The sequence below is a fragment of the Pelodiscus sinensis genome, chromosome 22 (genome assembly GCF_049634645.1).
Source record: "Pelodiscus sinensis isolate JC-2024 chromosome 22, ASM4963464v1, whole genome shotgun sequence".
In the NCBI taxonomy this organism is placed as follows: Eukaryota; Metazoa; Chordata; order Testudines; family Trionychidae; genus Pelodiscus; species Pelodiscus sinensis.
The window spans coordinates 6,109,940-6,133,177 of record NC_134732.1 but is presented as its reverse complement, the minus strand read 5'-3'; the positions used below and the strand labels follow the sequence as shown (position 1 = coordinate 6,133,177).

General features: G+C 44.6%; 1 protein-coding gene across 3 annotated transcripts in view; it reads right to left on the bottom strand.

Annotated features, from left to right (window-relative positions):
• PAPPA (pappalysin 1) overlaps positions 1-23,238 on the bottom strand; it is a 242,284-nt gene that overhangs the window by 146,660 nt on the left and 72,386 nt on the right. For all 3 annotated transcript variants that reach the window (XM_075905988.1, XM_075905990.1, XM_075905989.1), the window contains 3 exons: positions 22,880-23,173; positions 15,959-16,151; positions 8,964-9,085 (listed from right to left, as the gene is read on the bottom strand). In XM_075905988.1, the coding sequence (XP_075762103.1) occupies positions 8,964-9,085; positions 15,959-16,151; positions 22,880-23,173 (609 nt within the window). The remainder of the gene's footprint in view (positions 1-8,963; positions 9,086-15,958; positions 16,152-22,879; positions 23,174-23,238) is intronic.

Here is a 23,238-nt window from a genome sequence, read left to right as displayed (position 1 = left end):
CAATGGGCAACCAAGGCTAGTGAGGGGGCCACACGAGTGGCCTCCTTCAGCTGAATGGGACGCAAGATTGTCACAACCAAGATGGTCTCCCGGAACAGGGTAATTTAGCCAACTACGCGTATGTATCTGGAATTTGCAGGGTTGCTGACTGGATGCAAAGAGAGTGCATGACTCTCACAATCAGGGCTGTGTGCATCCATCACACCCCTCGCGTCACATGCCCTTGCTTTATGGGTGTGTTACCATAGTAACACCAGTAGGAAATAAACAGCATGGATGGAAACCAGCAGCCCACACATAGAGCCCTTGGGCCACAGGTTGTCCACCACTGCTCAGAAGGGCAGCTCCAATGTATTGTTGAGGTTGACATGTCCACAAGGGCATCTTGGGTAGAATTCACTACTGCGCAAAAACCCAATACAAGGCTGAGTCTGTCTCATGGAAACCCGGGTTTTTTGGACAGACGTAGTGCACAGACCTTAGGTTGGCTCTCTGCACTGAGTAAATTTAACAATTGTGATGAAATGACTGGAGATTGTACTTTTACATTTCTCACCACTGGCTTTGCTCTACAACACAGGAGGTATTATTAAAAGCTAATGAAAGCCACAATGCTTGCTGGGCTCCAAAATAGTTGGTAACATTACAATCTGGCATGAAATCATGTACTGAAAGATCCAGAGGGGTCGGATGGGTGGAACAGTCAGTAACCGAATCCAGTGCGAGCTATAAATTCCCTCTTCCTTCCCAGATAACCACACGGCGAGCGAGTCAGCAGGACAGAGGGAATACAAAGCAGAGAAGAGAAGGAAGGGAAAGTAACAGAGAGAGAGCACAGACGAATGTAACGGAGGAAGAAAAACAAGGCAAACAAAGCACTGGAGGACAAACACAAGCAAGCAAGCGTGTGCATGAGTGTGAGTTTAAAAAGAAAATGCCAGGGTGTGAGGTTTTTTCCTTGTCCACAATCGACTGAAATGTTAGAGAAACACTTTATTTGCCTGAAGGCTGGCTGGTAGAAAGGACTCTCCAGCAATTCAGTCAAAAAGATCCCAGATGCGGAATGATTTCCCTACAGCAAGTGCAGTCCTGGCGGAGGGCCAAACACTGACACCCCTTCCCTATTATCCCGCTCCACACGTACCCTTTACCCCTCTCACATATCACTGTGCAGCAGGAATGCCACTTACCTCAGGCCTGGTGCGAGACCCAAGCTCAAGTAGCAGTGACGTAGTTTGAAGGAAGCCAGGGGCTCAGTTTCAGGCACTGCACTGTTTATTTATTTAGCTCTCCTTTTCTTACTATTGCAACAGGGCAACTGCTGAGCCCTCTCTCCCCTTCCCCCCTGACCTCCTTCCTGTGAGGTTTACAAGTATTTGGTGTTTGATCAATCTGAATAGCAAATAATCCACCCAGCCCTCATTACCTCACAACACTTGCTGTGGCAGGTATGCACGGTCAGGTCCAATGGTTACAGTGTATCTGGTCCAATGAGCTCCTGACAGCACCACGAATCATAGAATCATAGAATCATAGGACTGGAAGGGACCTCGAGAGGTCATCGAGTCCAGCCCCCCGCCCTCAAGGCAGGACCAAGCTCCGTCTACACCATCTCTGACAGATGTCTATCTAACCTGTTCTTAAATATCTCCAGAGAGGGAGATTCCACCACCTCCCTTGGCAATTTATTCCAATATTTGACCACCCTGACAGTTAGGAATTTTTTCCTAATGTCCAATCTAAACCTCCCCTGCTGCACTTTAAGCCCATTACTCCTTGTCCTGTCCTCAGAAACCAAGAGGAACAAATTTTCTCCTTCCTCCTTGTGACACCCTTTTAGATATTTGAAAACCGCTATCAAGTCCCCCCTTAATCTTCTTTTTTCCAAACTAAACAAGCCCAGTTCATGAAGCCTGGCTTCATAGGTCATGTTCTCTAGACCTTTAATCATTCTTGTCGCTCTTCTCTGTACCCTTTCCAATTTCTCCACATCTTTCTTGAAATGTGGCGCCCAGAACTGGACACAGTTCTGAAAACATTTTGCCCACCGATTCCCAAGGGGTTTTGATGGAGGAAAGTGTAAATGCTATTATTGTCAACTGGCAAATGGGAAACTGAGACACAGGGTGGTTAGGAGCCACGCCCAGGTTTTCAAAGGTGGCTACAGACTTTGGCTTCCTTTGGGTAAAACTCACAATAAATGAGTTCATTTTGGGCACTCAATCTGACGCATGCCAGGTAAGATTTTCAGTGGCACGTTGCACCTTCTATGGCTGCACCAAGAATGACAAGCTCTTCACACTTCTGAAAATCAGGCTCGAGACGGGGCTATTTTAGAAAGGTCACAGAGTACGTGGCAGAACCAGGAGTAGAACCCAGGCTTCTGAAAGCCAGTATCCTATCCAATGTTCCCTCTAATCTTTCCCTCCATAGGCAGATTTTTTCCATCCACGTGTGGAATAAATTTTTATGTGCGCCACCAGTAGAAACAAAACCTAGCTGTGGGCAGTCTGCTAATCAGGGCAGCATTTGAATTGCTCCTGCGTGCTCAGCCTACAGGGGCCACTGGACTCGTATCCACTGGACCACACTGCTTTCTTCCATTCACCTCCTCTCCTTTCCTCTTTGTTCAGGTTTTTCAAATCCCTTACTGTGCTGCCCTGAGCCTCCTCTGAAAAGGAGACACAGCCTCAGAAAAGGTGGGATCAGTAATTCAACCTATGGGCTAACTCACACATAAGGGTGAATGTCACCCCAACTGTAGAAAGTTTAATACTGGATATTTATCCATATTAAGGTTCAGCAGTCCTGATTAGCCACACTGTACACTTGGCCACAGCCTTGCATAGACCGAAAGCCTAAGCAAACTGCAGATGTTACTACTTTAAAGAATTTCAAGTAGCTCAATTTATTTAGCTTAACAAAGAGAAGGTTCAGGGGTCACTTGATCACCGTTTATAAGTACTTACACAGAGAACAAATATTTGAGAATGGGCTCTTCAGGCTAGCCGATAAAGATAAAGCATGAGCCAATGGCTTGAAGTTGAAATTAGACAAATTCAGGCTCAAATAAGGTGTCCATTTTTAACATTGGGAATAATTAGCCACCAGAAAGCCTACCAAGATTTGTGGAGGATTCTCTATCATGGGGAATTTTAAAGTCCAGTTTAAAAGATTTCTAAAATATTCTCTTGGGAAAAGTTCTAAGGCCAGTCTTATGCCAAAAATTAGACAAGCTGAACACAGTGGTCTCTTCTGGCCGTGGCATACATCAGTCTAGGATTCATCCGACACTGTGTTGAGCTTGGATAAAAGTTCATATTTAATTGTGGGGAGCATGAAAAGTCCTATGCCCTGCACCCCTGGTGACTACAGCCTAAGGAAAAATAGTACGAAATATGCATCAGCACTTTTAAACAAATGTGCTTTCATTGTGTTTGTGCCCCTTTTGCATTCGTCCATTCCAAATACGCCAGTACATGAGTTAATTGGCAGCAAAGATCACAGAACTGTCAGCTCCTACGCAAGCAGTGCAGAACGGATATGAAGAGTGCATTTTGGATTTGCAAGCCTGAGTGACCACTCTCAACCCTGATTCAATGAGTTGCACTCATTCATTCAGGGCAAAGAAACATACCATGTGACCGATGTGTCCAATTAAGACCACTCAAATTCAAATATGGAATGAACTGCTCTCGAGCAATGCATTGGCCATTGCCTGAGGCAGAGTACTGGATTGTTCAGTGGACTGATGAAACATGGCTATTCCATGTTTCCAGACTTCCCTTAATGCAGCAGTGGGCAATAATTTTTGATGGGGGGCCAGGCCAAGATTTTGGAAAGTGGTTGAGGGCCACACTGTTCCATGATATTAATGGAGGAGATGTAGGGTCTGAGATGGAGGTTGGGTGCAGAAGGGCGCTTGGGGTAAGGGATTGGGATTCAGGAGGAAGAATGGAGTCTGGGAGGGAGTTTGGGTGAAGGAGGTGGTTGTGACCTAGGGCAGGGGACTCGAGTGCAGGGATTTGGGATGTGACCTAGAGAACGAGGGGCTTGTGATCTGGGGCAGGAGATTGGAGTGCCAGATCTGGAACAGTGTAAGGGTGCAAGAGGGGGGCAGAGGGTTGGGGAAGGGGTGGGCTGAGACTTGAGGGTTGAGGCTGGGGTGCCAGAGGCAAGCTCTGGCCAGGAGACTTACCAGCCAGCAGCCAAACCAGCCTGCCTGCCTGCAGAGCTTAAAGGCTTGCAGAGCTTAAAACATTTCTCAGCCAGCCAGCCTGGTCATGTGCTTCAGTGAATAACTGAGCCAAGGAGAGGGGGTGTGAGTCTTTTTGGCTGCTTATTATTCAAACAGGTAGCTCCCATTGGTCTGTTTCTGACCAGAAACTGGCCAATAGGATTGTGCTAGGGGTAGGAGCAGCTCCTGAAGTTTCCCCGCTCCCCTCCAGTTTTGAAACAGAAACAGGGCCTCGCAGCTATGTTTCTGAGTGGTGTGCAGGGTTGTGGGTTAAGCAGGGGAGCCTGCCTGAGGCTCCCCGCTGCCTCCATGGGCTGGATCTGGTGACTTGGGTGGGTCAGATCCAGCCCACGGGCTGTATTTTGCCTAGGCTCAGAATGACACATGCAACCATAACTTTCCTTTAACTGGTAAAGAGAACTTAAGGCTTGAAATTGCACCAATTAGGTTCTCTGAAGCTTTTCATCTGGGTGGGAACAGTGGTGTTCGGGTAGACTGGACAAGTACCAGAAAGTATTTCAAATGAATATTGGTTCAAATTTTAAAATGTGGGGTGGTTTTTTTGCCATGCTTTTTCCTCTTTTAGGTTCCTTTTCATGATCTTCCAAGAAGTAGCATTTTTACACACAACCATCATGGCAGAAAGTTTTCTAAGCTTGATGAACACTTGCAGATAGACATGATTCTAACTACAATATCTGCATCTAAGACCAAATGCACAAACACCATCTCACACAGTTACCATACTCCAATGACTGGGTAGTGATGATGGAAAATTACAGAGCAGCAAATACCATTCACTTGGTATGTCTTATACGTGGGGAGGACATTGATGATGAAAACAGTAGCAGGACAGTTCCCTGACCCCCTCTCCACAGCATTGGCACAACCGCAATTGAATGAGATAGATAAGGATCTGACTGCACCTTTCATAGCTAAGAATATGCAGGAACACAGACTGTGACAGGAGGAAATTAAATGTAAACTCTACAGCCCGCTAATAAATCTTAGCATAGCCTTTTTTTTCTAGCAATATTGCCTCTGGCAAGGCCTGTGTGATCCAGAAGGAAAAGGTTTCAAATTAGAGCTAGTTGGAGAAGCTTTGACAGAACCACATCTTCAGGTGCATTATGTGGGACTGTCAAAGTCAACATGCTTTGCGGGATGGGTTGGTTTCACCAGAATTTCATTTTGGAAGAAAATTGGGGAAGGGGAGTGAGTTTTAACAATGTTGAAACATTTTGATCTTTTGTTCTAAAATGACTCATTTAAAAACAATTATATTAAGGTATATAAAAAACTTAAAAAACAACGAATCTGAAGAAGTGGGTTGTGTCCAAGAAAGCTCATGATGTCCTCTACATTTTTTGTTAGTCTCTGAGGGTATGTCTACACTACCCTCCTAGTTCGAACTAGGAGGGTAATGTAGGTATACCGCACTTGCAAATGAAGCCTGGGATTTGAATTTCCCAGGCTTCATTTGCATAAGCGGGGAGCTGCCATTTTTAAAACCCCGCTGGTTCGAACCCCGTGCATTTCACGAGGAGTAACGGTAGTTCGAACTAGGAAGCCTAGTTCGAATTACCTAGTTCGTGCCCCGTGTAGCCACGCTGCATGGGGTTCGAACCAGCGGGGTTTTAAAAATGGCGGCTCCCCGCTTATGCAAATGAAGCCCGGGAAATTCAAATCCCGGGCTTCATTTGCAAGTGCGGTATGCCTACATTACCCCGCTAGTTCGAACTAGCGGGGTAGTGTAGACATACCCTGAGGGTATGTCTACACTACAATGTTATTTCGAAATATCTTGTTTTGAAATAGTTATTTTGAAATAGCTTATTTCGAAATAACGTGTCTCCACACAAAATGCATTTCAAAATAGCTTTCGAAATAGCGAGTCCACACTGAGTGGACGCTGAATTGCATTTAAGGCCGGCCGGAACCAGGTCCAACAGGGCATCAGGTCAGGATTTTCTTTGTGTGGCTGCTGCCTGTGGCTATCTGAGGCATGTGCTTAAAGGGACCCTCCCCGGACAGCCAGTTCTCAGGTTTCCCTGCTTGCTTGCCTACATCGTTGAGGGACAGCAAAGCATTTTGTCTCTGCGTGCTCTGGTTGCCCTCACTCGGGATACTACAGCACTCTGCAACATGGAGCCAGAACTGCCCCTGGGCACTCTGGTGCTTCTTGTGGACGCATTGCTGCGAGCCTGGCTGCTCTTTCTGCAGGCTGCCATCTCATGGACATTGGGGGCATTCCCCCAAACCTAAATAAGGTCCATGATCTCCACCCTGGACCTGGAAGGCGCCCGCCTTCTACGGGCCCTGGCAGGCTCCTGGGAGCTGGCAGACTGCTCCTGGGGAGTGGTGGAAGGCTGGCTGCCAATGGCTTGCTGGCTCATGTTTAGGGGCAGTGACTGCTGGCTCTGGGCTGGCAGGCTTGGAGCTGGCAGAGGCACTGTGGCCAGAGTCAACCCCTTTAAGGGCTCCGGGGAGGTGGGAAGGAGAGGAGTGTTCTTGGTTGAGGCTGCAGTGGCCACCAGGGCACCCTGGAAAGGCTGGAGGCCCCCTATTTTAATATAAGTGTCTACACAGCACTTATTTTGAAATAGCTATTTTGAATTTGGAGTTATTCCTCGTGGAATGAGGTTTAACAAATTCGAAATAGCACACCGCTATTTCAAATTAATTTCGAAATAGCGGTTTGGCTGTGTAGATGGTAGTAAAGTTATTCCTAAATAATGGCTGTTATTTCAAAATAACTTTGCTGTGTAGACATATCCCGAGGTGCTGCAGGACTGTTCGTTGTTTTTAAGTTTTTTCAGTAACATATTAACAAAGCTAGCCCTCTGATAAGGTATATATTACATCAGAATGTAAACAAAGTGAATAGAAACACAATGAGGATTTGGGGGGGAAAGGAATTTTCCTTCATGGAGAATTTAGAAATTTTCTGTTTTCATTCCAATGCTGAACAAAATCAGATTTTAAAATCTCAGAATTCTTTGTGAAATGAGACTTTCATCCTCCATACAGCTCTATTTCAAATGATCTAAAATTCTCTAACCCTACTTAATTGCTCCATCACCCTGAAAGATACAAATTCCCATTGGCTTCCTCATACTTCTAGATTACAATACTTATAAGTCAAGGAACAGAAATAAGGGAATAGAATTTATACAACCAATCATAACCCATGTTTTAAGTTACCATAACATAAGAACTAAGGGTCACCAAATGACATTAATAGGTAGCTTGTTTAAAACAAACAAAAGGAAGTTTTTCTTCACTCAGTGCACAGTCAAACTGTGGAACTCCTTGCCAGAAGATGCTGTGAAGACCAGGCCTTTAACAGGGATAAAAAAAACCTAGATACATTCATGGAGGTTAGATCCATCTATACTTATTAGCCAGGATGAGTAGGAATGGTGTCCCTAGCCTCTGTTTGTCAGGAACTGGAAATGGATGACAGGAAAAGGATCACTAGATGATTACCTATTACTGTTCACTCCCTCTGGGGCATCTGGCATTGGCCACTGTTGGAAAACAGGACACTTAGCTAGATAGACTTTTGATCTGACCCAGTACGGCCGTTCTTATATTCTAAGTTGTGAGTACCATCCACTCACAGCGAACTGTTTATGATTAAATACATAGACTTAAAAATGTGAACAATCTGTGAGGTGAACTTGAATAAGGGATGTATATAAGGGCACTGAGATCTACTTATGGACATTCAATGGAGAGGGGAAAAAAGAGACTAGCTACACTGAATAAGATATTCAATGTGAATTATTCATCCAACCTATTCTATAGTAAAAGGTTCATTTGTCTTCCTCCTTTCTTCAAGAAGACCAAAACCTTTGAAGGGTGTTTCATCCATTTCTGATCCCCTGATCATCTTGATGGGATGTAACCAACAATGGGTCACAGCTTCATTAGGGGAAATGGTTCAATTTCTACCAACCCCAGAAAAACTTTTCATACTGTGATTTGTGTCTCAGTTGCAGTGCTTGTAAAATATTCAGATTAATATATGAATGTAAAGCTGGAACAAGTAGTGCATGGACAAAAATCTGCCTCATATGGATGAAAAGAGGGAAAGGAAATGTATAGCAAGCATACTCGATGGTTTTCTTCTGAACTATGTAAATGATTCTGCAATCCCCAGGAACCAATGAAGGATCCTGTATATAACTATCTGGGGCCAAATTCTCCATCATCTTGAATCAGCCCTACACTGGTATAAATCCACTGAAATGGACAGAGCTACACCCGCTGGGTGTAACTGAGTTTGGAATCAACCCTCAGAGCATTTCCTGACCTTGCTGAGCTACAACTGCATAACCAGCAGGCAAACATTGAAACGTGGGCTGTACTGTTGGGTTTTCTTGGCATGAATTGCTATGGAAGACTATTAACAGTACCGTCCCGTAGCTAGCACTTGCCATTTGTGATGCATTGAAATTAATGAATCAATTCCTTAACCAGTCAAGGACTGTCATTGCCTCCCTTATTCCTGCTGCAAAATCATTTGCTTTGCAAGTAATCCCCACTGCTTTCAATAAGGCTACTCCCGGAGTACGGTGATGCTCGACACAAGGACAGGCAGTAGAATCTGGGCCTCTGTCGGCACCTCTTTCCCTTCACATTACTAATCAGATTCTTTCCTCCCCCACCCCCGGCCATTTCCTTTCCACTCCGGAGCCATCCCTCCCTCCCCCTGACTCACCTTCTGCTTCACGGGGACTCCAGTGCCCAGATGGATCACATGGGATTGGTGAAGAGGCACCGAAGGCATATTGCACCAGGACTCTTCCTTCTGTACACAGATCACATGCTGATCCCACTTCTCTAGGAGGCCAGGAAAACAGGAGAACACATCAACTTAGTAACAGCTGAATGAGCTGCTGCTTCTACAATACTAAAAGCCACAAGATTTAGAATTCAATTCCACTTAACCCCCTTTTCTTAGGGCATGGGCAAACAGCATTTTGCAGCTTGACCTTCTGTAGGGTTCAGCTAATAGTCTGTGAAGACTGCATCTGTGTTTTTGAAAGGAGTACAGAATACGAAATGATAGCAACTTGTAATGCCACGCCGGGTTATTTATTTTTTCTTTGCTACAACTGGATCAAACGCCGATGAAAGAAGAGATGCACTGTCCCGCTGTTAAAGCAGAGAAAGAAGTAGCAGGAGAGGTCAGTTCCATTCCTGATTATGTCATGGACATCAGGCATGACATTAGGAAGGGCACTTATGCTGCTGCAGTTTCCCCATCTGTCAAACAGGGTTAATAACAGCTGTCTGGATAAGGTTCTGTAAGCAAAGCTGCTATCATAGGCGGCGGGGGTGGGATGGGGTGGAAAACAAACAAACTAACCCCACTGAGCCACAAGTATATTTACTAAAAAGTGTACTGGGCCAGACCCACCACGGATGTAAATTGACTTTGCTCCACTGACTTCTGTAAAGCTATACTGATTTGCACCAGCTGAAGATTTGGCCTGCCCTACAGCATGCAATGCCTTCTAGTCTTACTCATTGGGAAGTGTTTTTGAAAAGTGCAGATCATGAAGGTATCCCAGTTCAAAGTTGAAGGGTTTTTTCAAAATGGGAATTGACTGCCTAAGGCAGGGGTGGGAAACTTATTTTGGGCCGGGCGCCACTGATCCACAGAAAAATCAGTCAGGGGCTGCACGCAAGCAAGAAACAAAAAACAAACAAACAAACAAACACTTCCCCTGCTAGGGGCTGGCACTTCCCCATGGACCAGTTGTTGAGAAACACTGGTCTAGAAAAAATGACTTACGAGGGAAGTTTAAAAAAAATAGGGTTTGCTTAGTCTGGAAAAGAGAAGACTGAGGAGAAACATGATACTAGTTTTCAAATTCATAAACTATTGTTACAAGGAGGGTGAACAATTGTTCTCATTAACCTGTTCCACATTTAGAACCATTGTTTACTCAAATGAGCTGTTATACAGTTTCATCATAGGCTGTCATGGTGGAAAAAGCAGAAGGCTTGTGACAAACATTCCCCTTTCTCAGCAACAACTGAGAAGTAAGAGAAATCACAAGGAGCATCATGTGGTAAAGTCTTTGAGCAGATGTTCTCTCCTTACTTTTCCAAATCGGGAGCAAAACGCAGCCCCAGCGTCACTCCATTGGTTAAAAAGGAGTATTACGTGAGGGATGACTCTTGGAATAAAGCTTTTGGTTTGCATAGTTATGCACATGTGTGCACACAAATCCTGTAAGCAGACATGGGCGTCAGAACTGATTAAAGGTGTGCTATTATAGGTTTGTGAATCTCCAAGCTAGATTCTCCAGTACCCCGCAAATGAGTACAAAGTGGATTTTAAAAGTTACTAATTCAGAATGGCAATAATTTATACTCACTTTGCATGGTGTACATGAGTACAGGGTAATGGAAAATCTAGCCCTCTGTGGTTTTTGGATAAGCCAAAGTCTTGGGCACATTTCAGGGTATGAAGTTTATGGCATAGAAGTGACATGATCACATAATGATGCCTTTTGGTGGAACAGATTCTATAGCCTCTACTGAAACTAGCCTTACAGCAGCCTATTTAAGATGAATTTGCAAACAAATGGTGAACAGTGGAGAAATGCCAATTCTCCCCTGCCATGGCTGGCTCCATCCAGATTAAAGCTTTTGAAGATAAAAACACCTATATATCTTACTTGGAGTTCAGAATCCCTGCCATGTCCTTGGAGGCACTGAAATTTTCAGGATGATTAAAGCAAGCAAACAAAGTATCTCCAGTCATCTAGATCTAGAAATGGCACTGAACAGAATACTGGGTTGCAAAGAATGAGATATCATCAGCTCCATGGAAATTAATGCAGTCGCCTTGATGAAGAGTCGGAAGATCAGATGAGCTCAGTGTGTCCCTGCCTAAGCAGGCCACACGTCACAGCTCTATAACAATAACTGTTTATATTCAAACCATGCATATCAAGCAATAGCCACATGAATGGACGCTCGATAACAACAAGATTAAAATAGGTCCGAGACAGTCAGGAAATGAACAGGGTTCCCCCCTGTTTGTTTCCTCTTTTATTATTAATTATTATTATTATTTTACACACATATGTTTGATATCAGACTCTGGTAATGCTTTTATTCCACGAGACAGGCCTTCTCATCCCATTCCATGAATCACAGGCATTTCAGATCAGAGCTGCGTAAATAACCCATTTTTCAGTTTGGGTTGATCCAAGATCAGAATGTTTAACCATTTTTTGGTGAAACAAACAAAAAAAATCAAAATATTTACTTTGACCTAAACCTTTATTTTAAAAAAAATAGAAAGTAAAATTCAAAATGAAAAAGTCATTTCAAATCAAAATATTTCCTTTTGAAAAACTGAAACTACACATTTATATTTTTTGGAGGTTCTTTCTTTCTTTCTTCTTTAAAAAAGGGCAAATTCAACAAAATTCACATCATTTTTCTGTCATCCTAAATACGTTTCAACCCTCATCACCAAATACGTCAAGTCTCAGTAACCTATAGAATTTAGAGCAGGGTGGACAAATACTGACTATGGACTGGATCCAGTCCATTATGGGCTGCCATCGCTTTATTTACTTGTGACGCAGGTACACCACAGGTACCGGTGATTGCAGCTCCTATGGGCTGTGGATCGCCATTTGCGGCCAATGGGAGTTGCGGGAAGTGATGTCCTGGTCCGTGTCACAAACTGTAATCACCGGGACTGTGGTTGCACAGGTAAATATCATGGTGGCAGGCTGCTAGGGACTAACCTTGATGAACAGCTGCCATTTTACTGCCCACCCCTGATTTAGGGACACACACGCACACACAAATTTCACCCTAGCATAGTGTGCTAGCCATACATTACATAAAACGCATACCTATAGAGTCATCTGATTGTCTGAGTGGACAGACAGTGTGTCTGTTATAACTAGGTTTGATGGTGTGAACTGCCCGTTTGTTATAAATAAATAACCCTCTTCTCACCACACAAATTACAGAAAAGCAAGAACAGAGTATCACTAATTCAAAGCTTTCTAAAATCACAGGTCAAGCCCCATCCAATAATTACATTAATAGTTTTGGCATCTTTTTGTTCTCCTCCTGTTCTTGAGCCTTTCGGTATCCCCTTTTCAAACTTTTCTCTGCAACCATGAGGGACAGAAACATACCTTTTTAAAAATGAAAGCTAACTTTCCATGTAATCACCTGACTTCAGAAGCTGGGCCTTTAAGAAAAAAACAATGAATATTGCAAAACTTGTGACAAAAATCACAAGAGATAGCAATACAAATTTACACTAAAATCTATCCTAAAAGACACCTAGACATCATTGAGCCTTGGTGTCATGCTTGACCCTTGGTGTCATGCTTCCACGAAGCTTATGAGACTTAATTACATCTAGTACAACAGCATGACTAAACCTGCTCTCTGTTCTTTGATAATATTGGGCTAGGTTTAGCAGGCTAAATTCTCTTTTATGCTGAGGCCATTTTATTCTGCTCTGACAGCATAAGGAGGACTTAAGGTAAGCATAATTATATTTACTCTCACTTGAGGGCCCCTTTATGTTGCTTGAACAATGTAAAAATGTCTTTAGTGTAAAAAGAATGAGTCCCAACAAGCTTAGTAGTGCAGAATCCATCTCCTGAAATTTGCATGAGTACATAATAACATAAGAACAGCCAGACTGGGTCAGACCAAAGGTTCATCTAGCCCAGTATCCTGTCTGCCGACAGTGGCCAATGCCAGGTGCCCAGGGGGAATTAACAGAACAGTTAATTATTAGGTGATCCATCTTTTCTTCCCCATTTCCCAGCTTCTGGCAAACATAGGCTAGGGACACCATCCCACCATGCCCTGCTTATTTCAGCAAATTAAGCAAGATTTGGTGCATGATTTATGCAGTGAGAGAAAACCCTTCATGAATACACAGCCTTTTTGTCCTACAGTCTTATCTCCCATTTCTCTTTCATTATGGCCCACAACCTGCAAATGCACACATGTGCTCATCTTCGGTATTTAAAGTTAAGCACATTTGTAGGCATTTGTATGATTGGGCCTTATGACCGCACAGTTGTGTTTGGTTTCCACAGCATATAAGAAATAGTATATGCTTTTAAAGAAAAAAAAGATTGTAGTTAAATTTATTTGTAAAAAGGTCACAGAAACACTTCTCTTTATATTAGGGTTGGGAAACTTTTTAAAAAATGAAAAAAATTGGATCCAAACTACTTGACAATGTTTTTTTAACTACAGAAATATTGAAGACTTAAATGTCAAGACTCAAAGGATATGTTTCTAAGAAATCAGAGTTTATTTAATAGTTGATAAGATTGTTATGAAATTCTAGATTAACATGTTACCCATTGTGTATCATTTACGCACCAACTAGCTATGAGTTATTAAAAACATTATGATGAAGTTTAAGAAATATGTAACAGAGATATATTTTGTTACATACCAATTAATCCTGTATCAATACATTTTTAACAGTGAGATGGCATTTATTCAACATACAACAACTGCCTTATAAAGTTTAAATTAAATGCCTATTAAAGTAATGGAGAGTTTACAAAATTACAAAGTAAATGTGAGTCTTAAATGGACTGCAGTTCACATATGGAGTGATTAGAGCATATTTCAAGGTGGTGATGATATACTGATGGAGTAGAGGACCTGTCAGGAACTCACCGGGACAACCCTGAAACCCTGAACTTACTACACTCTTCTTTAAATAGATAAAGAGTATTGAGATAGATATTCCTGTACAGATGTGCTTGTATCACATTCAGTCTCATACGCCACAAAGTGCACCAGTTTCAATGGGAGTTTAATAATGTTTTCTCTTTTAAAAGAAAAAAAAAACCCACAACAACAACAACAAAAACCCCAAACTCCCAACAACATGGAAATTCAATGTGAACAAAATAGGTTATTACAAAAGAATGGTCAAACTGGGTCAGACCAGAGGTCCACCTAGCCCAGGGTCCTATCTCTGACAGTGGTCAGTGCGAAGTGCCCCAGAGACATTGAATAAAACATGTGATCTATCTCCTGTTTCCAGTCCCAGCATTATTCTAATGCTAAGACTTAGACTGTAAATGTGAGAGTTAGGCTTTCCACGGGTACCACAACTCAGCCAATCTGCATATGAATTTATTTTAAGGACATACACATCAAGGCTATGTCTACACTACACACCACTTCTGTCAGTGTGTAGGGTATTTGTAGCTACCTCCCACAATGAAAAGCAAGTTGTGTCCACACTGCAGCGTGTAGCTACATGGGTCTGTGAAAGGCTCTGGCAGGAGGGAGGCAGCGGGAAAAGCATCCATTCCACCCTGCCTCCTGCCTGCCAGAGCCTTTCCCCATTGCTGGTGTCTTTCCCTGCATCCTTTTCCCACTGCCTCTCACTCTCAGAGCTGTTCCCCATCAATGGAGTCTTTCCCTGAAGAGGAGAAAGGCTACAGGCGCGAGGAGCTGACAACCTCCATAGCCATACTTTGTGGCGTAGGAAGACGCTGAAGATTTCCCTGTTGCTGGAGTCTTTACCTGCGGCAGGAAAGGCCCCAATAGCAGGGAGGCGGTGAGACACTGCATGGCTAAAAAGTAGAAGTGTAGACAGGAAAACATGGTCTGGGGAAGTAGGGAGCTGGGGGAGGGTAGGTACCGGTATACATGCCCATATCCTTCAGGCATGTGTGTACTCTACCTGCCAAAACCATGTCTCCCCATCTGCTTTGCCTTCCATATCTTCGCTAGGGGCTACCCGAGTATATACACTCCTCATGCTCTGCCAGGAAAAAGGGGCAATAGGGACATAGCCTCACACACATTATGCATGAGGGCTGGAACTATGAACTGCCTGACTGCTACCAGAACATTGCATTCATCTCAGTTTTTTATGAACGGCATATTGCTAGCTGTGTACTCACACATCCTCTTCTGTACCAGTTCTACTTGAGATGGCACAAGGTGCCCTATTGAATGATCTTCAAGCTTAAGGGGCCAAATAACACACACCACTTACAGCTAGTCCAAGCATCGACTATTTGTTCTGTGGAGTGTGGAAAAGAATCCACCCTCCTGGCTCTAGTGTGGCTGCTGAGAGTTTTGCAAAGGCTTTTGGCTGAAGTAGCCCTACTGGCCCTTTCTGAATGTTGCAGAGCAGAGTGGAGCAAGAATCTTCCCGCTCTGCCCTAGCGCTGTTCCCACCTGCTCTGCTACCGTGATCTTCTAAATGCTGCTGCCCTCTTGCACAGTGGAACTGTAGAGCCTCCACTGCAGAGGTAGCAGGGGCAGGATTGAGCTCTGAAGCAAGGAAGCACAGGCAGGTTTTGTGGTGTTTGCTGTCTGAGGTGCAGAGAAGAGGGCGGTTTGTGAGTATCTAGTTGTGTGGTTGCTGCACACATAAGAGATCGCAAAACCAGAAGCCCTGCTTTTGAGAAAACATGGCTCTTTAAGTGCCTGCTCAATGGAACTAGAGAGAATGCTTCTGCCCAATAAAGGAACCAAGGCACTGATAGAGATGGTGAAAATAGATCAATAAGCTGTTGATTCTCACTAAGCTGTTGATTCTCACTCCAATTCAGGAAAAAAATCACGTTTAAGGGCTTTCTGAACTAGGGTGTCCACTTATTTCCTCACTCCCTTCCCCTGATTCTTTCAGGGTAAGTGCTGATGCACATAAAGGCTCATTCTCACCTTTCGAAGAAGTGACTGTCAATGGGAGGAAACCACTCCAGAGTGACAGAGCTCGAGGTTCGGTCCACAATCTGCGGGGCGATGGCCACTGGGGCGGGTTTCTTGACAGGCTGCCAGCTCTGGTACACCAGGTCCAAGTAGCAGTGCATTCTCGCCATCTGATTGGGCGTGAAGGAATTGGTGCAGTCGTCGTCTGAAAGCCAACAAAGCGAGAGATGCAGAGAGAGATGAGAGAATTACGATCTGGTGAATGTGAGCTCTCCAAGCTCCTTGCAGATGCCAGGATGGGCTCTCCCTGCTCTCGGGAGTTAATGGCCTGTGAACAAATTAGTGCAGTCATCGCTTTGGGAGACAGGTGAAAAGAAACAGACGTTCTAAAAAACCACCAACCCTCCTCTCTTGCTATGGGGCACAATGGAGATCCTAAAGGGCACTCCAAGGGGGGCAGTGAGACCTAGTGGTATGGAAGGGGTCAGAAAGCATGAGTGCAGTACCCTCTGCTCAACGCCAAGTATGCATCTGAATCTCTGAAAGTGTAATAAGATTTTGTCTTTAAGGAAATGTGGGCAGGGAATGGAACAAAAGCACAATTCAGTCCATGAATCTTCCCCTCGCCTTCCTGAGGCCACCTCCATTTCTTCTCTAGCTCCCTTTCTGGTTGCACTGACTTCTCACATACCCTCATCCTCCGTGTCTTCCCCTTCCCACTACTGCTGGCTCTGCGCTAAGCCTTAGGGGAAGAGAAAGCCCCAAAAGGCCGGGGCAGGGGCGTAACAAGGGAGTATGGCAGGGAATCATTTGCACCAAGAGATGGACATTCTCTCCCCACTCTGGTCTCCTGTGAGGGGTGAATGTCAGTCTGCGTCTTTTCCTCTCCAAAGATAACCAGGAGAAATTAGTATAATGGCCCTGACAGGTAGAAAATGCAGGAGCAGCCACCTGTCACCCTTCAGAGACCCAAAAGGCAGTAGGGCTTGCACAGAGACAGCCACTACCCACCAACCAGTTGGTATTAGCAAGCCCTGAGTCTGCAGTAAGGGTGGATTGAGGCAGGGTCAGGGAAAGCTAGAGGTGAGGAGGCAGTTGTGAGATGAATGCACAGAAATGAATTTGGCCACCCTTTCCAGGAGCCTAGCACATGTGAAAAGCAGGCTGAGTTGCAGGGAGGGTAAGGTTTTGTCAGGTGACCATTTATAAAATCTCTTGATGTCTCTTGCTGCCTTTCTAGGCAATATGCTTTAGTCACACACTAGTTACCAAGCTAATGGCAGGGGAAATGGGGAAATGTAATGCCCTGTATACACGGGAGCTCAGATTAGATGATCTAACAGTCCTTTTGGCCTCTAACTCTGTGACTTTATGAAGGATGCTCTTGTCGCTTCGGCACTAAGCTGGGACTCAGGAAACTTGTATTAAATAGAACTGATCTTTTTTTTTAACTGAAAAGTTTTCCCACCAAATTAGTGATTTTCTCAAAAATCAATTTTTTTTCCATGGCAAAAGGTCAGGTTAAACAAAAATGAAAGAATACAAACAAAAATGTTGTTAGGTTTTAAAATGTCTATTTGAAATGAACATTTCATTTCAGTGTATCAACAGTGGCAAAATTTGCCTTTTTGAGCCTTGAATTTAAACTCTCCAGAATGTTTCATTTCGTGAGAATTTTTGACATTTCAGCTTTCTCTCTGAATGGAAAGTCATGTTGAAATATTGACATTTCCTATGACAGGAGCATTCTATTTTCTTAACATCGCTGCAACTCCCTGGCTCTGCCACACATTTCCAGGGTGGATCCTGGGTAAATGACATCATCATCTTCTTTTCCGCATCCATAAATGGAGATAGTAATCGATGTAGCTACTGTAGGTAACCATGGTATTGGAGTGTCCCCCACCACCAATCTTTAGTGCAATTACAATGCTAGGTGTTAGGAAATTTACATATTCCCATTTTACAGATGCACAGTGACACTAAATAAGTTGCTCAGCCTTATTACAACTGCCACACTACCCCTCTGACCTCTACCCTTTCTCTTGCTTGCACCTTGCTCATTTAGATGAAAAGTTCTTGGGAACAAGGATTCTGTGTCTTACTAAGAGTATGTCTATACTAGCCCCCTAGATTGATCTAGGGAGGCTAATGAAGGCAACCGAAATTGCAAATGAAGCATGGGATTTAAATATCCGGCACTTGATTTGCATGTTCCCGGCCGGTCGCCATTTTAGAAATTGACTAGCCCGAAATAACTGACTGCGTCTACACACGGCAGTGAAACGGTATTCCGAAATAAAGCCCTAACTCGAATTAGCTGGAATTTCTCCTGCAATGAGGTTTACCAGCTAATTTGAGTTAGGGCTTTGTTTTGGAATCCCATTTCACTGCCGCATGTAGACGCGGTCAGTTACTTCGGGCTAGTCAATTTCTAAAATGGCGACCGGCTGGGAACATGCAAATCAAGTGCCGGATATTTAAATTCTGTGCTTCATTTGCAATTTCGGTTGCCCTCATTAGCCTCCCTAGATCAATCTAGGGGGCTAGTGTAGACAGACCCTAAATGTTTAGAATCATAGACTCCTAGGGCTGGAAGCGACCTCAGGAGGTCATCAAGTCCAGCCCCCTGGCCAAAGCAGAACCAACCCCAACTAAATCATCCCAGCCAGGGCTTGGTCAACCCGAGACTTAAAAAACCTCTAGGGATGGAGATTCCACTACCTCCCTAGGGAACCCATCCCAGTATTTTACCACCCTCCTAGTGAAATAGTTTTTCTTAATATCCAACCTAGACCTCCCCCACTGTCACTTGAGACCATTGCTCCTTGTTCTGCATCCGTCACTACTGTGAACAGCCTTTCTCCATCCTCTTTGGAACCCTCCTTCAGGAAGCTGAAGGCTGCTATCAAATCCCCTCACTTTTCTCTTTTGCAGACTAAATAAGCCCAAATTCCTCAGCCTCTCCTCGTAGGTCATATGCTCCAGCCCCCTCATCATTTTGATTACCCTCCACTGGACCCTCTCCAATGCGTCCACATTCTTTCTATAGTGGGGGGCGCAGAACTGGATGCAATACTCCAGATGTGGCCTCATCAGTGCAGAATAAAGGGGAATAATCTCTTCTCTAGATCTGCTGGCAATGCTCCTTCTAATGCACCCTAATATGCCATTAGCCTTCTTGGCTACAAGGGCACATTGTTGACTCATATCCTACTTCTCATCCACTGTAATCCCCAGGTCCTTTTCTGCAGAACTGCTACCTAGCTAGTCAGTCCCCAGCCTGTAACAATGCTTGGGATTCTTCCGTTCCTGGGACTCTGCACTCGTCCTTGTTGAACCTCGTTAGATTTCTTTTGGCCCAATCCTCTAATCTTTCTAGGTCACTCTGGAACCTATCCCTGCCCTCCAATGTATCTACCTCTCCTCCTAGCTTAGTGTCATCCGCAGATTTGCTGAGGATGCCATCCATCCCCTCATCCAGGTCATTAATAAAGATGTTGAACAAAGGTTTAGGCTGTATCTAATCATAACAAGGCTTCAAACTTCTATGATGGCTTTAGGCATGATTGTCATACAAATAACAATGAAGGTTTTTGCACAGCATTCTGTTTTGTGTGGGTGATGGGTTACTGAGGCCAGTTTGGTTGCTTGCTTGGTTATTTGGCTATGTTGCCAGTTTGACATTTTGGGGATGAATTATATTTATTTGTAGGTGTCCACATGCCTTCACGTCTGAGAATTGTGGAACACACAAGGAATGGGAGTGTTCTACAGAAAAAGCAAACTTTCTGGCTTAGTGGGGTCCTTCCTACCTCAGCTGGGGTACGTCTACACTACATGGCTCCGTCGACGGAGCCATGTAGATGAGGGTTGTGGGCAAAGGGAAATGAAGCGGTGATTTAAATAATCACCGCTTCATTTAAATTTACATGGCTGCCGCGCTGAGCCGACAAACAGCTGATCAGCTGTTTGTCGGCTTAGCGCTCTAGTCTGGATGCTCCCCTGCCGACATCAAAGCCCTTTGTCGGCAGCCCCGGCAAACCTCATCCCACGAGGAATAATGATTTAAATCGCCGCTTCATTTCCCTTTGCCTACAACCCTAATCTACATGGCTCCGTCGATGGAGCCATGTAGTCTAGACATAGCCCTGGAAGCCACAGCCCAAAGGAGGTGCAGAGGTTGGAATCAATGCTTCAGTTCTACCTCATTCAGGATGGCTAGAGGAACATAGTCTCTCCAATGCATCTCCTTTGCTAATTCCACAGGGTAACTAACTTCCCCTCATCAAAGAAGCAAGCGAACTGAGCAGGTGCACTTGGTCTGTAAGTATCTATCAAATCCCAATAGTCAGCTCAAAGCTGCTGTGTGCATGCAAGGAGCTGCTTTAATCCTTGGATTGCCTCAATAATTATTGACAGCCTATCCTGAACATCCTGTAAAAGCCATAAATATTCCTCAAGGAAGCCCAGAAGTGCACAAAAGGCTTTGAATAGCCACCATAAAGGAACAATAAAATATATATAGGACTCAATGTGGGAACAATGGCAGAGGAGGAAGATGACATGCACTGGAGCCCAAGTGTTTCTCTAAGATGCTCTTTTTCGGGGGGGGGGGGGGGGAGGGAGAGAGAGTCATTAGGGTTTGAAAAAGGCTCACAAATCCACAGATGATATAACGACCAGAGAAATGAATCAGATTTCATTAGGACTGCTGCTGTCATTGAAGTCAAAGGCAAAACTACTGACTTCAACAGCAGCGGCCCTCAGAAAGTAACATTTTGTTTACTTGGAGACAACATGGGTCTTTTTGACAGATGAGAAAATGCAAATCACCCCTCACACTCCTACCTCCTCTGAATTCTAGAGAGATCGAGAGACAGGAGACTGTTGGTATGGGTGCATCTGATAGAGACAGTGAAAAAACAGATAAGATAGAGCAATATAGATATGAGAAAGAGAGAAAGTCAGTCGTTCAGGACTGTATGACCTCAGCCTAGATGCTTCAAAGGTGATTTGATAGCCTGATATGATTTTTATTCCACTGGGAACAACAGAAAAGCAAACAGATTCATGCATGAGCTCTCGAGATGCCTATCGTGTTGCTTCACTTAATTTTACAAAAAGAAATTGTTGCTTTTGTTCACAACACCAGCACCTCTTTAGTTCTCACTAGCAGATAAGTATCTCCGTGTTCTGCCTGTCTGTGTCATATCTGAGGAGAGAGCTGGTAAGGCTGAGCCCGCTCCAGACAGAAGAACTCTCTGCATGTTGAAACATTCAGGACCCATCCCAAATTTTCCGCCTCTGTCCATACACACAAACACACTGATGGGGGGTGTGCCACAACAGGAGCTAGCTACAGGTAGGTGTGAGTTTATCATAGGAAGTTAGTGGGCAGGAATAATTTCCGGCTCTAATCTGTGTATCTGCATAACTATGAAGTTAGTATCTAGGCCAAATCATGTAAGTTGCACAGCATGTACTAAGAAGCTAGGTCACTGTGAGGATACTTGTCCTTGAAACCAGCGATGGGAAAATTAGAGAAGCAGCAACGCTCTCTAGGTCCACGGGCACCCAGGGTATAATTACAGCTGCATTATAAATCAACTCCACCTCTGCTCCTGCATGATGTTAATCACTTGCTTCTCTACAGAGATATTAGCGTCATATGACACTTTGTATGGACAATCTGTTTCTGCCTTCTCTTAAAGTGGCTGTACATGTAATAGTAAAGGCCGAGATTTTGTCACAGACAGTTCTTGACAATAACCAAACACTGCTGGAAGCCCATGATCTCTCCCTGACTTTTATTAAAAATACCTCTGGCAAAATGGAGAGGAAGGAGCAATCAACACCCACTGCCCTGGCCTTCCAGGGATCACCCACCTATCACGACTAAGAGTCCCCTGTCAGCGGCAGCAGCAGCGTGGGGCAGTGGAGTCTGTTGGGTCCCTCCGTTGTGGCTGCAGCTTGCAACTGCAGGGTCCCTTTGCTGGCAACAGCTTTCAGCTGCCGGAGTCCTTGCTCACATGGCAGCTGGAAGCTGGGGGGTCTCCCTACCCCCTGCAGCGGCTGGGTGTTGTGGGGGAGGGGACGGGGCACTAATAGCTCCAGTCCTGCTGCCTAGGGCCTGAAGCAAAACTGTCATGGAGGTCTCTGGAAGTCGCAAATTCCATGACTTCCACGATCTCTATGACAACATGTTAGCCTTGGTGATAGTTTACATTCACTTTAAGCCACCTTTATACTGCCAGTGTGAGGTAAAAGAGCCTTACTGCAGCTGAGAAGGGGGAATGCTGTCAAGGCATCTCCTACCCTCTTCAGAAAACAACATGCCATCCATCACTGTCCATTGGACTTCCAAGGGAGAGGGGCAGGGATTCCACTTAAACATCTTATCTAAAGGACAAGGGCTCCAGTTGTTCAGCATTCCTTCCTAACTCTACACCAGTGTCAACTCACAGTATAGGACTTGAACTTCCGAGAGAACTCAGAGAGGCGAGGGCTACCAACTGAGCAAATCAAACCCTTATCATTTGCTCACAGAACCACCAAACAGTACCAGAGCACACACCACAGTGGAGGAACAGGGTATGATTATCTTTCCATCCATGCTTCTCCACCCACACTGGTTTATGACCATACCTCTGACTGCCACTGTTTCCATAAGGAATGGGGAGGGGGCAATCTCTATGGCTGGAATTTTCAGTAGAGTTAAGAGCAGGTTCCTCATATCCCATTGAAATGATGGAGGAACGGGTTGTCTACCTCGCAATGGAAGTCCCAGCCTGATTTAAGCCCTGAATCACCAGATGTGAAAAGTGTTATTGGAAGAGCACAAATAGCCATGACTTTAGGATAATGTCTCATCTTCAACAGAATGTAAAAATCAAACCTCCCTCATGGTTGCCTCTTGCAAAGCCTGCATACCTGCATAGCTCATGAAGTTGCTGTACGGTGTGTTAAGGAAGCTGTGAAAACCACACGTGTCATTGCCAGGTCCGGGGTCCCCACACAGCTTGTGCTTTGGAGCAGGGTTGGTGTCACCACAGAGGTCTCCGGTCTCAAAGGAGGGCTCGGTTTCCATGCACGGGTCGCTGCAAGAGAGGATCTCAGAGATTCCCCGAAAGACGTGATAGAGCCCCAGGCTGTGCCCGATCTCATGGATCATCGTGTGTGTGTGGCCAGGGATGCCGTAGAAGGAAGGGTTCAGCACAATGCCACCTGCGTGGAGAAAATGAGGAATGGTTGCTTTTGTTCTGTGCACATCAGAACGGCAAGGGAAGGCA